Consider the following 15,211-nt stretch of genomic DNA (forward strand, 5'->3'; position numbering starts at 1 on the left):
TCATGTTCTGGGAAAAAGATGCCAGTGTGTTTCAGAAGAGTCAAATTATTGGAGCTAAGAAAATCTAATGGGATTGCTAAAATGACTGAAATTAGGTTGAGAACTGTCCAACAGGATAGTGCTGAACTTCTCAAAAGAATAGTGGTAGGGATTTAAAAAAAAACAAAAAAAATTCTGTGATCTGAGAGCATTTATACTGTTGGTGCATTGTAAAAGTTGCATTGTAAAAAAGAAATTCAAGAGTAGAAATCAGAGCTATGTTTAAAAGTGAAAGTAAGAGCATTTTCACAAGCAATGCAATAGAAATCACAGGATTGGGACTAAACAGCTGTTTGGCCATAAGAGATCAGGGAAAAAAGTTTCATTTAATTTTTTGGAACACTGGAAAAAGGTCACATGGTTCAAACGGGCCATACTGATCGTTTTCCACAGTGATGAGTGCATCAGGGTAAGAAAGAAAGCACATGAAGCGATGCACCCGTCATGCATACTGCACACTGCACAAGCCTCTGGAGGCAGTGTTATGATCTAAGGTTGCTTCAGTTGGTCAGGTCCAGGGTCATGTTTTGTGGCAAAAAAAAAGTCAGCTGACAACCTGAAAATATTACATGACCAGATTATCACATCTATGGATTTCTTCTTGATCACACAGTCATATTCCAGAATGACAATGATTTGCATCTCTCTTTATCAATACAAGATCTTGACTAAAGATTTCTGCAATAAATGTTTTGATGTATCAGGTTGCCGAAACAATACCACAGCAAATGCATGCTCATGCTGTATTCCAAGTGTGGTCTGCAGTTTTGGTAAGTTATTTGTGGACAAAGCAGTATAATTTAAACCTACCAATAAGCAGATTAAAAAACATAACATATCATAAAGAAAAGATTATAATCATTGATATGGAGAATGTTAATCTTAGAAGATTTTTTTGATTAACATTCATGGAATATGAAGGAGAGTACTTTATTATTCCCAAAGGAAAATTGCAATCTTCACATATCCGAGTTAGAAAGCTGGAGTCAGAGCACAGGGTCGGCCAGGATACACTGCCCGTGAACCAGATGAGAGCCTTACTCAAGGGCTCAATAAAAACCCAGTAACCCACAGCCTTAACTGTTTGAGCCACCACCACAGCCCATGAAGCAAATTAAACAAAAATGCAACTTCCCAATCCAACTTCATTTATAAAGCACTTAAAAAAAAAACAACAAGGTCAGCCCAAGTGCTGTACACAGCCTAACAAGAATAGGTTACATCACAAATAAAATAAGTATCAGTTTAATAAAAACACAGGAATATCAGTCAATAAATCAAGCTGAGTTAAAAGCAAGACTAAAAAGATGTGTTTTAAGTGATGACTTAAAAACCATAAAAGATTTAATCTGTCTAAGATGCAACCAACTGAGTTTTCTCAGTGTTTTGGGGACAACCAAACGAGACTGAGCAGCTGACCTAAGAGAGCGAGCAGGGCAGTAGGGCTGGAGCATGTCTGACACATACTGAGGATTTAAAAACTAATAAGAGAATTTTAAAATCAATATGAAAGTGAATCGGGAGCCAGTGCAATGACTTTAAAATCTGAGAAATGTGCTCTCGTTTTTTAGTACCAGTTAAAGGCCGTGCAGCAGCATTCTGTACAAGCTGCAATCGTGTAAGCGACGCCTGGCTGAGCCCAGTGTAAAGTGCATTGCAATAATCTAAACGATTAGTAATAAAAAGCATGAATTAAAATCTCAAAATGATGCAGAGAAAGGAATGGTTTGGCTTTGGCCAGTTGTCACAGTTGAAAAAAACTTGTTTTAACAATTGCACTGATCTGAGCATCAAGTTTCAAGTTTGAGTCCAATTTTACACCGAGATTTGTTACAATGGACTTTTGATATTGTGTCAAAACGCCCAAATCTACATCAGCAACAGAGGCATCACTAGGCACAAACAGTATGACCTCTGTCTTTGTATCATTAAAATGTAACAAATTTGCTGACAGCCAGTATTTAATTTCCTTAACACAGTCTTAAAGTTGTTCAACAGAATCAGTTTGTTTTTGTTTTAAGGGCATGTAAATTTGTGAATCATCCGCATAAAAAATGGAAAGAGACACCGTATTTGGGAAGAATGGCCCCGAGAGGAAGGAGGTATAGGGAGAAGAGGAGTGGGGCCAAAGTAGAGCCTTGGGTCACTCCACAAGTGAGAGGAGCAGCGGAGGACTCAGCAGACCCCACACGGACACTAAAACTTCTCCCTGTCAGATATGATCTAAACCACTCTAACGCACTGCCCTGGATACCCACACAATCTTTTAGTCGAGACAGAAGAATATCGTGGTCTACTGTGTCAAAGGCCGCAGTTAGGTCGGGCAGAACCAAGATGACACATTGGCCAGAGTCTGTGGCTAAAAGAATATCGTTAAAAACTTTTAATAGTGCATTTTCCGGATTATGTTGGGTTTTAAAACCTGACTGGAACACCTCAAAAATTTTATGTTAATTTAAAAACACATTCAACTGAGTAAAAACAACTTTTTCTAAAATCTTTCAAATAAAAGGAAGTTTTGAGATTGGCCTAAAATTTGAGAGGACAAAAAAGTCAAGACCAGGCTTCTTAATCAATGGCTGTACCACGGCATGCTTAAAACCATCTGGGACAGTACCATTTATCAAACTGCTGTTAATAATATTAAGTACATTTGGAGCTACGGTTGGAAAGACCTCTTTAAAGAGACAGGGTGGAAGAAGATCGTTAGAAGAACCAGAGGGCTTCATATGACCAACCATTTTTTTTAACAGAGGCAGATCAACAGGCTTAAATTGGTCTAATACAGCAGGGGAGAAAGTTGGGATTAATGGCTTAGACAAAGTAAGGTGTATGAGGGCTCTAGTGCTCGCAACCTTATTTATAAAAAAGTGCAAAAAATTTTTACATAATTCATCTGAAGCGTCCAAACAGGCTGTTTGTGGAGCATTAATTACAGTGTTAATGGTTGTAAACAAAACACGGGGATTGTTACAATTGGAAACAATAATATCAGAGAAATATTTAGTTCTTTCAATTTTTATAGTTTTTTTCATAGGTTTGCCAACTGTCTTTTAAAATTTGAAAGGATACCTGCAACATGTCCTTTTTCCACTATTTTCTGCTTTTCTACATTCACGCCTGGCTGCGCGTGTAACATCGTTTAGCCAAGGCTCAGGACTAGGTTTTTAATGCCTAGTTTAAATCAAGGATATAGAGGCATTTTGAATTAAAACAAGAAAAAAGTGCCTCTACAGCAGCAGTACAAGAATCAACAACGCAGATTTGGCTAAATTAAACGGAGAACTTGTCCTGGTGCATAAAAACCAGATCGTTCAAACACTTCTGTCCTGTAGATTTAAGTATCATAAATATTTCACAAATGTAATAAGTTATATGTGACTATAAACTGTTACAATTTATGATTTGTAATTCACTAAGCAGTTAATAAATGTAAACATTGTCAAACTATGTGGGTTATTATTATTATTATTATTATTATTAACAATAACAATAATAATAAAGTTGCTAGCAGGCCCAAGCACCCTATGCTATCGCCTCCCGGGTGCACCACACAACCGGTGCGTTATTTGAGTGTGTTAAGACCTACAAAAGGCCATAGTGGCCGTGTGCACCGCACAACTTGCACACGTCACACACTATACAGGGCTAATGTCAGTTTGGCCTCTACATATGTGCGTTTGTGTGTGTGTGTGTGTGTGTGTGTGTGTGTATGCGTGTGCATGTATGCATGTGTGTGTGTGAGAGATTGGTGCGTGTGAGTATTACCATTTGTGATGTGTATGTGTGTGCAATAGACCACAGATGCTGAAAAAAAGCATCACACTATGATGTTACTCAATGTGATGTCACTGAACATGATGTAACTGAAGGTGTCGCTGAGTATAATGTCACTAAATATAAGGCAACACAGAAAATTATTAACCACTTTTAAGCATAAGTTTAAGGCATCGTAACAGCTGTTCGAGATATCAAAAATCTTTCTACAATTTTGCATCCTCAATGTCTTTAGATCAAATCGGCCCAGTTTGGTGGCAATTGTCCATTAAAATCCATTGGGTACATTTGGCAAACGACACAAAATAACTGACTTCCTTTTGAGTTGTGCCCAGGAGGTACAGTACAGTGCGAAAGTTGTTTAGCTCAATGAGCTCTAAATGTGTACCGAGGTTTGTGTGGATACATGCAGGTGCGTATAAGCCATCCAGCTAAATCTCTTGTGAGGGCCCCGTGCTATGCCCGTGGCCCAGACTCTCAGGCATAATATGCAGCAGATTCCAACTTGTCTGCCAATTTCCATGAGTTTTTGAGCATGTTAAGACCCCCAAAACAGCCAAAAAGTGTGGGGAAAAAATAATCCTTAGGAAACCAATATGGTCCTATGCACCCTATAGTGCTTGGGCCCTAAATAATAATAATAATATTAATACCCAACGCTCTCTACAGGGAGAATTAGCACCTGTTCACTGTGTCTAAACTACCACTAACTAGTTTGCTGACCATGATTTTACTGTGTTTGACTGGCCAGCCAACTCACCAGACCAGAATCCCATAGAGAAGCTTAGGCATGTTGTGAAGAGGAAGATGAGACACACCCAACCCAACAATACAGATGAGCTGAAGGTCGTTATCAAGGCAACCTAGTCTTCAATAACGATTAAACAGTGCCATAGACCAATTGTCTCCATGCTGTGCCACATTTATGCACATATTTGCTGCATAACCAAGTGCTGTGTGCATGAATAATGATAATTTTTCAGATTCATGTATTGTAAATCTTTTTTTCTTCTAACTGAGCTTAGGAAATGTTCTAGTATTTTTAAATACTTTACTTATTCACTTGTTGTCTATACCGCTTTATTTGGTAAACAGAGTCAGGGGGTCTGGAGCCTATCCCAGGAGACTTAGGGCATGAGGCAGGGTACACACTGGATGGGGTGCCAATCTATTTCAGCACACACTCAGTGTGTGCCAGTGGTGATTAGCATTGTGTTTATTCCCATTTTACAATCATGGTAGGATATCTGGTCAACATTCACACACTATGAGCAATTTTGGAACACCAGTTAGCCTATCCTACATGCATTTGGACTGTGGGAGGAAACCGGAATACCCAGAGGAAACCCACCAAGCACGGGGAGAACATGTAAACTCCGTGCACACAGACCCACGAAAGGAAACACGCCCTCTGGATGTGTAAGGCCAGTGCTGCCTGAAATATTTCACTTTATGTGTGCCTGGATTAATCTAGATATAGATACCAAGAGAAAATCCAGAGATGTGCAAAGTCACTTGGCGATAAACCCGAAGAGTGCATAGGGTGTGCAATTGCAAAGACAATGACAATGTTCTTTCTCATGGAACAAGTTGTGATCTGTAGCTTGCTATATGACGTCATCTGGTGACCTCTAGGGCATTTTGGAGCATGTCTTAGCTACCTTTCCCAGAAAAGAGGTGGCAAAACCTGTTCGCAAACCACATGTTTGCTTGTTACATTTAAAAATACACACTGAGAAAAAAACACAACCTCATAAGGGAGACTTTTGACACAGAAGTTAAAACTATGTCGAGCCTATCCTATGTCAGTGATGCCTTGTAAAGTTGTAGTTTTAAGAAATAGGTCACACCTCTGCCATGCTCTACCCATCTGGTCGGTTTTTTTGGTTCACAGTTTTCACTCTTTCTCTAACATGGTATTTCTAATTTTGTGGTTGTGGGTTAAAGTGCGTCAAGGGCTCGACGCCTGACAGGCATCCGTGCATTCACATTCAACACGCCCTCTATGCACGCGCGCGCACGCGCGCACGCACGCACTTACTCACTCACATAGGCGCAAAGACGCACCCGGGTTGCATACAGTGCGCGCGCGCGCGTCCTGCTGCACTCAGCTGTTTCATTCTGTCTTTTTATTCAAATGTAAACTTTCAGAGATGTAAAGAAAGACATGCCACGTGCCAGTGTGTCTTGTTTGCATAAAGAAACTTGCAGTCTGCTCTCCATTGGTAAGTCTTTATCATCTAACACAATCTCAATGTATCCAACCCCTTTATGTAGTGTGCTCTGTGTGTGGTCTGTGCTCAGTGTGTGTGTGTGTGTGTGAGTGTGGGTGTGCATGCAATGGAAGTGCAATGAATAATAGAGCTGGTTGCTTTAAAAGGTGTTATTGTCTAACTTATCATAAAGCGACATCAAGTTGTAAAAATGCTTGTCACATCAGTTAATAATGCAGGGATCATAAATGTTAGTGTTCACATTAATACAACAATATTTAATGCTTCAAAAATTATAAAAAAGAAAATCATCATAAAAAGCAATTCAATTTTATAAGTGTCTTAAATATCTTATTATATAATGGGTTTATTTTGTTCTCACATTTTTGTCATATCTGACTTACCACATATGGAACCACCGTCTTGTGACGTCATCATGCAGACGGACAATGTTTAGTAAGTGTAAAGAAGAACAGATTACATGTCTGAGGACAATTTAATACACTGGGTTGCTTTATTTGTTTTTTTTCTGCTTCTGTGCAGCATATTACTGAACTGGGTTCTTAATTTTTTTTTTTTTAAAAGCACACCTTTTATCAACTATTTGTTTTATTAAGATAAAAAAAACATTATTTCACCATAATTTTTTTTTAATAAATTCACGATTTAGCTTCTAAAGAAATGCTAATATTCTTATATAAGTATTTTAAGACACCCATACTACCACATTTAGGTGTTATGTTTTTATATGGAAATGAAATTCATTCTGGTTTTGCAGGCCAACAATTAGTATCAGAGTACAATAATGTAGGCGCTTGTTACAGTCCTTATACAGGAACCTGAGGTTGCCGAACATCATGCAGACTGTTGTTACATGCAGACAGCTGAATGCTTTCCGGTTTTGTGGGTTGTGACTTCATTTCCCCTCTATCAAGTATTTCTGTATGCCTCTTGCAGTCACTACTGTGTCTCACACACCTGAATAGTTCCCATAGTAGTTTGGACCTATATATATATTATATTATATATAAAGTCTAAATAACAAAACATGTTATTCCAACTACAGTAACTGTAAAATTAGCCATATAGGACGAGTTTATACTAGAATTAGAAAATGCATCTAATATGCAATAATATGAACATATATGGCGGTATGTGTGTCCAGTAGATACATGAGTCATAAGGATGCAGTTCCTCAATTCTAAAAAACAAAAACAATATCTATCCTGATTCTTAAACTTTAGCAGCTGTTTTTTTTTCCCCAGATATCAATTAAGCCTTGTCCAAGGGCTCAAAGGATGGCTTAATAAAAATATATATTTCCTGATTAGACTCAGTTTGTGTCAGGAAACCAGCTATTCGTGTTTGCATATGTGTCTGTTCTATTGTTAAAGCTTGTGTATCACATAGCTGGCCTCACCCTTTGCTCACTGCCCTTGAAATAGAACCAGCAGAAGTAGGGTTTTTGTTCCTCTTGTCTTTCCACATTCCTCTTTTTTTTAAAAAAAAACAAAAAACATGTGGTTCTGGAAAGGTTGACTAAAACTATAAAGAATTTACACAAGGTCCAAAACATTTGGTAAGTAATGCTAAACAAAGTCAGATCGCTAGCATGTGATCGTATGACTACTGTATATGGTTCATGTCAATAATTAGAATATTGTGTGTGTATGTGTGTGTTTTTCACACTATCATTTCTCCTTCTGACTTTCAGCTCCAATGATCATCTACTGTGAACCCTGATCGTGTGAACACTGCAGGCTGGGAAACGATGTCACTCCCACAGGAGGTACTGGTGAACTTTCAATACGAATACACAACGCGGGACGGCAGGAATGTGTCCATCAAGCCCAACGAACGCTATGTACTGGTGGCGAGAACCAATGACCACTGGTGGCATGTGCGCAAAGATGAAGCAACCAAGCCTTTCTTTATTCCAGCCCAATACGTCACAGTGTTGCCCTCTGAAAATAAAACTTCACAATGTTCAAGTGAGCAAGAAGGGCAGGACACTCCTGAGCCATATTCTGACATACTGCCCCCTGTCTATTTGGACACAAGCATTGAAGACGAAAAATCCATCGACACAGCTAATGAAAAGGATGAACAGTTTGTCTTTGAGCTTGATATTAGTCAAGATGTTTTAACCAACACTTTTCCTCTAGTTGAAGGGGAAAGTTCATACGCCGTCTCCCAATCCCATATCCCCACTACTGACTTGCAAAGTACAGTAACAGAGCCCAGTGAAAATCCTTATAACGACCTCAACGATGATATTAAAATGCTCATACGGGCAGGCTGGGACCCGAAAATTTGGGATTTCAAGGAGCAGAATATGTATACGTCTGTAGATCCAGTAAAGGATTTGACGCCTCAGGGTTCTAAAGACAATAAAGAGGACATAGAAATGCCAACGGTCTCTCCAGTTACTCCTTCATCTACGTCCGCTTCATTTTCTTCACAGCAAAGTCCTGTTTCTCCCACCAACATGCCATGTGTATTCACAGACAAGGTACAGTCCATCTTTATTTAATCATGCCTATGAGTGTTAAATAAAAACGGACAGTACAGTATTGTATATACATCCATTTAGGTCAGTTCGGTCTTCATAAAAATTTAATTGCAATGCTAAAATAATTCGTGCAAGCATTTGTCCATAAGTGGCTCGGTGGCATATTGATTAGTACTGTGGCCTCTCACACCTGTCGGTCTAAGGATTTGAATTTGGGTCTGTGTGCATGTTCTCTCCATGCTTGGTGTGTTTCCCTTGGGTATTTCGGATTTCTTCGACAGCCCAAAGACTCGCTGAGTAGGCTGGTTGGGGATGTTTTTCCAAATTTCCCACAGTGTGTGTGTGTGTGTGTATTTGCTTGTGTGCCCTGTGATGGATTGTCACCCTGTCCATTGTGTGCCTTGCTTCCCATGTGTCTGTTCAGGATAAGCTTGACTTCCAAGTTTTTTGTTAATGCAGTTTTTTTTATACAAAGTTCTTATGCATCAGACATTTTTAATAGTTTTTTTTCTAATTTGATTTGTCAAATAAATTGTAATGCTAATACATTTCATTTTTTGTTTTGGATCTTTACAAAATGACAATTGCTTCATAATAGATTTATAAGGGATGGCATGGGTGAGTGGAAAACAATTAGTGCATTTGATTCTCAGTAGTGAAAAAAAGCTGAGTGTTAGTTATATGCACGGCCACTGTGAGGTACTGAGTGCAGGGATATGGTCTCAAAGTATTAAGTAACGTCATATCATTAGGTAATTTAAGATTACATTAGATTCAGTTATTTGTCACACGTACCTTACAGCACAGTGAAATGATTTTATCACATATCCCATAAAACAATTTTTTCCACATATATAGAAAGCTGAGGTCAGAGTCAGCTAGGATAAAGCGCCTTTGGAACAGATAGAGTTGCTCACGGGCTCAACAGTGGCAATTTGGCAGTGCCAGGCCTCGAACCCCGAACCTGCCACCCTGTTGTGACCTGATTGTGACAATTATATGTCAAAGTGTTGTATGTTCCTACAGTAGGAGCAAAATACCCATAGCAGTTAACTTACTGTAAGGTTACCTTGATTTGTCATATTAGACTTCACAAGATTATGAGGTGGGGCTTGTTGTTAGTCTTACGCTTGCTCCCACTAAGGGGTCGCCACAGCGAAACAACAATTTGCCACAGGTTTTTTACGCCAGATGCCCTTCCTGACGCAACCCTCCCATTTAATGCGAGCTTGGGACCGGCACTGCACCAGTGACTGGGGTTTGGACATGGCTGGGAATCGACCCGGGCCTTCCGCATGGGCATAAAGCTGAATAATACAATAATTTGATATTTATTAACGTTTTTGATAAGAATGCGTATATTAATCAGTTCATTTTTTTCCTACAAAAAGAATTTTAACAGTTCCAAATTTTTACAAATTTATAGAAAATGTTTATTTATCTTTAGTGTTATTTTTTTTATTATTGTTTTTCGACATTACTGTTGCTGTGATTTATGCATTCTTACCATCAATACATTCCTGCATTTCTTTCTAACATTCAGTAGCTGGCAAAGTCTCCTTTGGGAAAAAACATTATAGTTCACTCATTTACTACCAATGATCCAATGCCCATGTCGACAAACCTTAACGGGTGTGCCAAGTAATCTGCATGTGAATAAGATGCATGTCTCTTGCGCTGGCTTGGTCGATCTCCTGCAATGCAGCTCCCACAAAACAGGCTATGAAACAGACTCCGTGCTTCTTATATATATATATATATATATATATATATATATATATATATATATATGTAATTATGTTTACAGATGTTAACATGTTAACATGTGTTGCTTTTACAGTATATGTTACTTTAAAACCATAGTGCTGCTTTTTCCTTCAACTGCAAAAAAAATATTCAGTGCAAATAAATTATTAATTTAATATATATTATGGCTTTTTAAAAAATGAAAAGGAGTCATCTTAGACGTTTTTAATAAATCACAATATTTACATAATGTTTTAAACATATACTCCTGGGTTGAGTCTTCTCACTTATTCCACTAGGGGGCGAACTAGGACAATAAACCCAGAATTACACATAAAATCAATTATTGAAAAACAATGCTGTTTTTTTTTTCTTCAATATCTAGCCGGAAAAAAAATTATATTCTCCAAATTTATTTTTATTTTTTTATTAAGTTCAGGGGTAAATATCTAGGCATGGCAATGTTAATCAGTTTTGTAGGTTACATACAGAGTGAGCATTAAGTCTTTCTCTGATTTCCAAAATATATTACAAAACTTTATGCCAGATACAAAGCTTACTGTAAATTATATTTAGATAGCTGCAATGGATTGGCACCCCATCCAGGGTGTACCCCGTCTTGTGCCCTAAGTCTCCTGGGATAGGCCCTAGGTCCCCCTGTATATAAGATAAAAAGGTATAGACGATGAGTGAGTGAGTATAATAGTTAAATATTATATAATATATGGGTGAGTGAGTATAATAGATAATAGAATAGAGAAAACATTAACTGTAAAGCTGTAACATTCATGTTTCTTTCTAGAATAGTTTTAACAGTAATATGGGATTGTCCATAAACAGGAAAGGACTTCATTCTCATCTAGTATGTTCGGTTTGTTGAAGCATGAAAATGTAGTTGCACTTTTCCAATAAATGAACAAAGCCTATTTAAGAGGAGATGATGGTCTTTAAAACTGATTTTTTTCTTTCTTTTTTTTTTCCGGTTTAGCTTAGTGGTTAAAGTGTTGGCCTAGATCCTAGATCAAACCCCAACACCACCAAGTTGCCAATGTTGGGCCCTTGAGCAAGGCCCTTCACCTGCTCAGATGTGTATATGATATACAGTATAATTTGTTCTGCCCAATGCTGTAATCGTTTTACTTTTATTTAAAAATGTTATGAATCAGTCTTTAATCAATTTTTATAAAAGATTCCTTTGTGCAGAAGAGCATACTGTTGTTATCCAGGCATTTTCCTATCGTAAATAGCTGTTCGATCAATTCTGATAAATCTAAGAGACTAGAGTGATTTTTTTATCCAGTTCATGCAACATTAGTCTAAGGGGGAAGCTCAGTGGTTAAGGTGATGACCTACTGATCGGAAGGTGCAGGTTTAAACCCCACCAGCGCCAAATTACCAACGTTGGGGCCTTGAGCAAGGCTTTTAACGCTCAACTGCTCAGATGTACAGTATAATGAGAATTAAAAAGATATATGTACTGTACAGTAAGTTGCTCTGGATAAGGGCATCTACGCAATGCTGTAAGAGAAATGTGTGAGCTTAATGACGATTTCTTCACTCGAAATCTCTCATTTTTTTAATAAAATCATTTTATGATTTAAATGTTCTGCAGTGCAAAGGAGCAGATATGTTTTTATTTACTTTTCCTATTCTTTCCTAATAGTTTTTAAAATGACCACATCATATTTATTCCTTTGATTGCTTAAAAAAAAATAATTTTGCATGCTTTATGATGAAAAGAAAGTTATGAGCTGAGGGAAGGGTGCATGCTTTTTGTTCCTACTTCCTGGATGGAATTGAACAGGAGCTGCCTTTGTGCCGAGGCGCTGAAAGAGTTAAAGTGCCTGCGATCCTAGTAGGCAAACACTCCCTGCGGACCAGCTTCCCAAAGCGACTACCTGTTTTGCACACACACACACTCACACGCGCGCGCAGCATCAGCTCGCCCTTGGCTCGAGGATTAAATAAACGGAAAGTCTTTCTTTGGTGGAGAACAAGAAGGAGAAGGAGAAGGAGAGCGACACTGGAGACCTGTTGGACGGCCGCACGGTAGGCTTGGGCACTTTCTCTGCGCTCACTCGCACTTCTGTAGAGGATGTAGCAAATCCAGGTGAATCAGGAAACACATTTCGTTTTTATAAAATGTGCTTCCCTTTTCCCCTCGAACCACTAGAGGTTTCATATCAGCAAACGAAGTTCTCCTTTGATGTTTGAATTGAAAACCGCTCAGTGCGCGAAAAACCCAATGCGGAGAATAAACGTCGTTTCGTGTTGGTGAAGGTTAACATAGTTTAATGACACAAAACATTCATGTTTCTATTCAACATGATTACACATCATCAGGGAGAAACACTGTATGCTCTGTGCTCATCCATCCATCAGTATCCACTCTCCCATTGACTTCCTGATGAACAGAAACTTATTTCATTTCATTTTTAAATTTTATTTTTTAGCTTTGAAAGCAAGTATATGAATAAAGAGAAGTGAAAAAGTGGCTGAGTGAAATCTCACCCCACCCTGAACTGGAGCTCTTTGGGAAGGAGAAAAAAAGAAAGGAAAAAAAAAAAAACCCTAAAGGCCCCTCTGGAAGTCCGCCACTGAAGTTCTGATCTCCACGGTAACCAGAGCTCCAAGTATGGCACTATGGCACTGCTGAGGTGCCACTGACTCCGGTGGGCAAAAGCAGGCAGCTCTTGTTTAGTGCGTTGCCGGAACTGTACTCGAATTATACTTGTGGTTGTTTTGTGTGTGTTTGTGTGTGTGGTGTGTGTGTGTCAGAGGGAATCAGTTGCATCTCATCTGTATACTGCTGACATTTCTGCATGATATAATGTACACAAAACATCTGTGACTTCTTCGTGTGTGACTCTCTGAGTCACTGGGTTTCCCTTAAGCATGTGATATGAATGAAAGGCCAGAAGCAAAACTTCATAGGAATATATCTATATGGCTTTATTAACATATATCTATTTATCTGCCTATATCTCTCTATAAATACACACACACATATATATATATATATATATATATATATATATATATATATATATATATATATAAAATCATAAAGTGTGGTTTCATTCATAACGAGTATATGTACACAAATGTAGGTGTGTGCGTGTATATACATACCTATATATATATATATATATATATATATAGGTATGTATATACACGCACACACCCACATTTGTGTATATATACGTTATGTCATAAAGTCATATCACCACACTTTATTATATTTATAAATAGTATGTATATGAATGCTGTTGACATGGAAATGTGTATATATATATATATATAATATATATACACAAATGTGTGTGTATGTGTGTGTGTGTGTATATATATATATATATATATATATATATATATATATATATACACACATTTGTGTGTATATATATATACACACACATTTGTGTATATGTGTATCCACACATTTCCATGTCAACAGCATTCATATACATACTATTTATAAATATTTTATATAATAGTATAAAAATAATAATATTAACATTATTTATACTTATAATATATATATTTTTTGTTGCTTAGTACATTTATTATTTACTTTAATGTGTGTCTCAACCAGGTTAAAGAAGTTGACACTCTGGGATTGACCTTTCTATGTACTTGTGTAACAATGCAGCTTATTTATATCCTATGTGAGGACGTTATGGATATAGTTTATTGCTGATTCATTTTAAATTACATCACTAGGTCTTTTACAATTTCCATGATAAATTAAGGTGTGATTGGCTGTGTGTGCGTGTGTGTGTGTTTATGTGCTTGTGTCTTGTGATGATGGGTTGACACCCCATCAAGGGTGTACCCTGATATGTGCTCCTAAGTTCCCTAGGATAGTAGGAAAAAGTTCGGGTTCTCCGCCCACAACCCTACACAGGATCAGTTAGAATGCATTGAATTTATAAATTTTTCTGATTTCATGAATAGTAATGTGTTTATCTGACATCAGGAGTCATTTAAATTAGGACTCAGGATTGACAATGACGCTCAATTGTGCAATGAAACACATTTGACCCTTAAGTTCCTTTTTAATAATTGGGGAAACATCATGTCCTACTTAAATTCTATTTAGAAATTACACACACCCACGTTTGACCCTTACACACTGAGTGACTAGAGTAAGTCTGATGGTATGTTTTATAAGACTGTTGGCATGATTACAACGCAGTCAGGAAGGTGCTTCAGCACTTCAGTTTTTCTGCCAGTCAAGTTTATTTTGAAACATGAATGCATTAGTAACATAAGGGAACATGGTTTGGCCTGCGTGATCATTTGCAGACGTCGATCTCTAAATCTAAAGTGTTTAAAAAATTTTTTTTTTTTATTAGAGACATGCTACTTAGTGGCCTGTTGTTTTTTTTTTATTATTATTATGAAAATATTTATCAGCATTCGATGTAATGAAAGAGGTTTAAGGAAAGCTAGACCTCCAAACCTGGGTCTGACCCATATATAACATTCCCTATAAGAAAATATGACTACAGATTCTTGTGCATTCCCACAAATGTGTCCAAAATAAGTGCTTTAAGGCAATGCATGAGTTACTTAAACTCAAGTAATTAATGTTGAGGTGTTCTGGTATCTTAAACATCTCATGACGCATGATGTACCAGAGTATCAAAAGCTGAATATGCTGCGCAGAGCTGTCTAGGTAAAAGCATCTGTATCTTCTGCACTATGGAGCGTTGGAAATGCAGCAAAACTGCTCCTACCGGTTGTCTATGATATGTGTGTGTGTGTGTGTGTGTGTGTTTGATAGAGAGAGTGTGAGTGAGAGAGTCAGTCCGGATAAACCATATTTTTATACCGAGCAGGATTACGCTCTCCTTCCACATTAGTTAATTTATGTAAGTAATAAGATCTTAAGATTCTTTCAGTGTCGATTCTGTGTTTA

At 37.7% G+C, this 15,211-nt stretch overlaps 1 protein-coding gene across 4 annotated transcripts in view; it reads left to right on the forward strand.

The window, feature by feature from the left end:
* Nucleotides 1-5,878: 5,878 nt before the first annotated feature.
* arhgap27 (Rho GTPase activating protein 27) overlaps nucleotides 5,879-15,211 on the forward strand; it is a 30,836-nt gene continuing 21,503 nt past the window's right edge. For all 4 annotated transcript variants that reach the window (XM_053511390.1, XM_053511391.1, XM_053511392.1 and 1 more), the window contains exons 1-2: nucleotides 5,879-6,041; nucleotides 7,744-8,541. In XM_053511390.1, coding sequence (XP_053367365.1) covers nucleotides 7,801-8,541 — 741 coding nt within the window. In that variant the 5' untranslated portion in view covers nucleotides 5,879-6,041; nucleotides 7,744-7,800. The remainder of the gene's footprint in view (nucleotides 6,042-7,743; nucleotides 8,542-15,211) is intronic.

Source organism: Clarias gariepinus, chromosome 14, assembly GCF_024256425.1.
Source record: "Clarias gariepinus isolate MV-2021 ecotype Netherlands chromosome 14, CGAR_prim_01v2, whole genome shotgun sequence".
In the NCBI taxonomy this organism is placed as follows: domain Eukaryota; kingdom Metazoa; phylum Chordata; class Actinopteri; order Siluriformes; family Clariidae; genus Clarias; species Clarias gariepinus.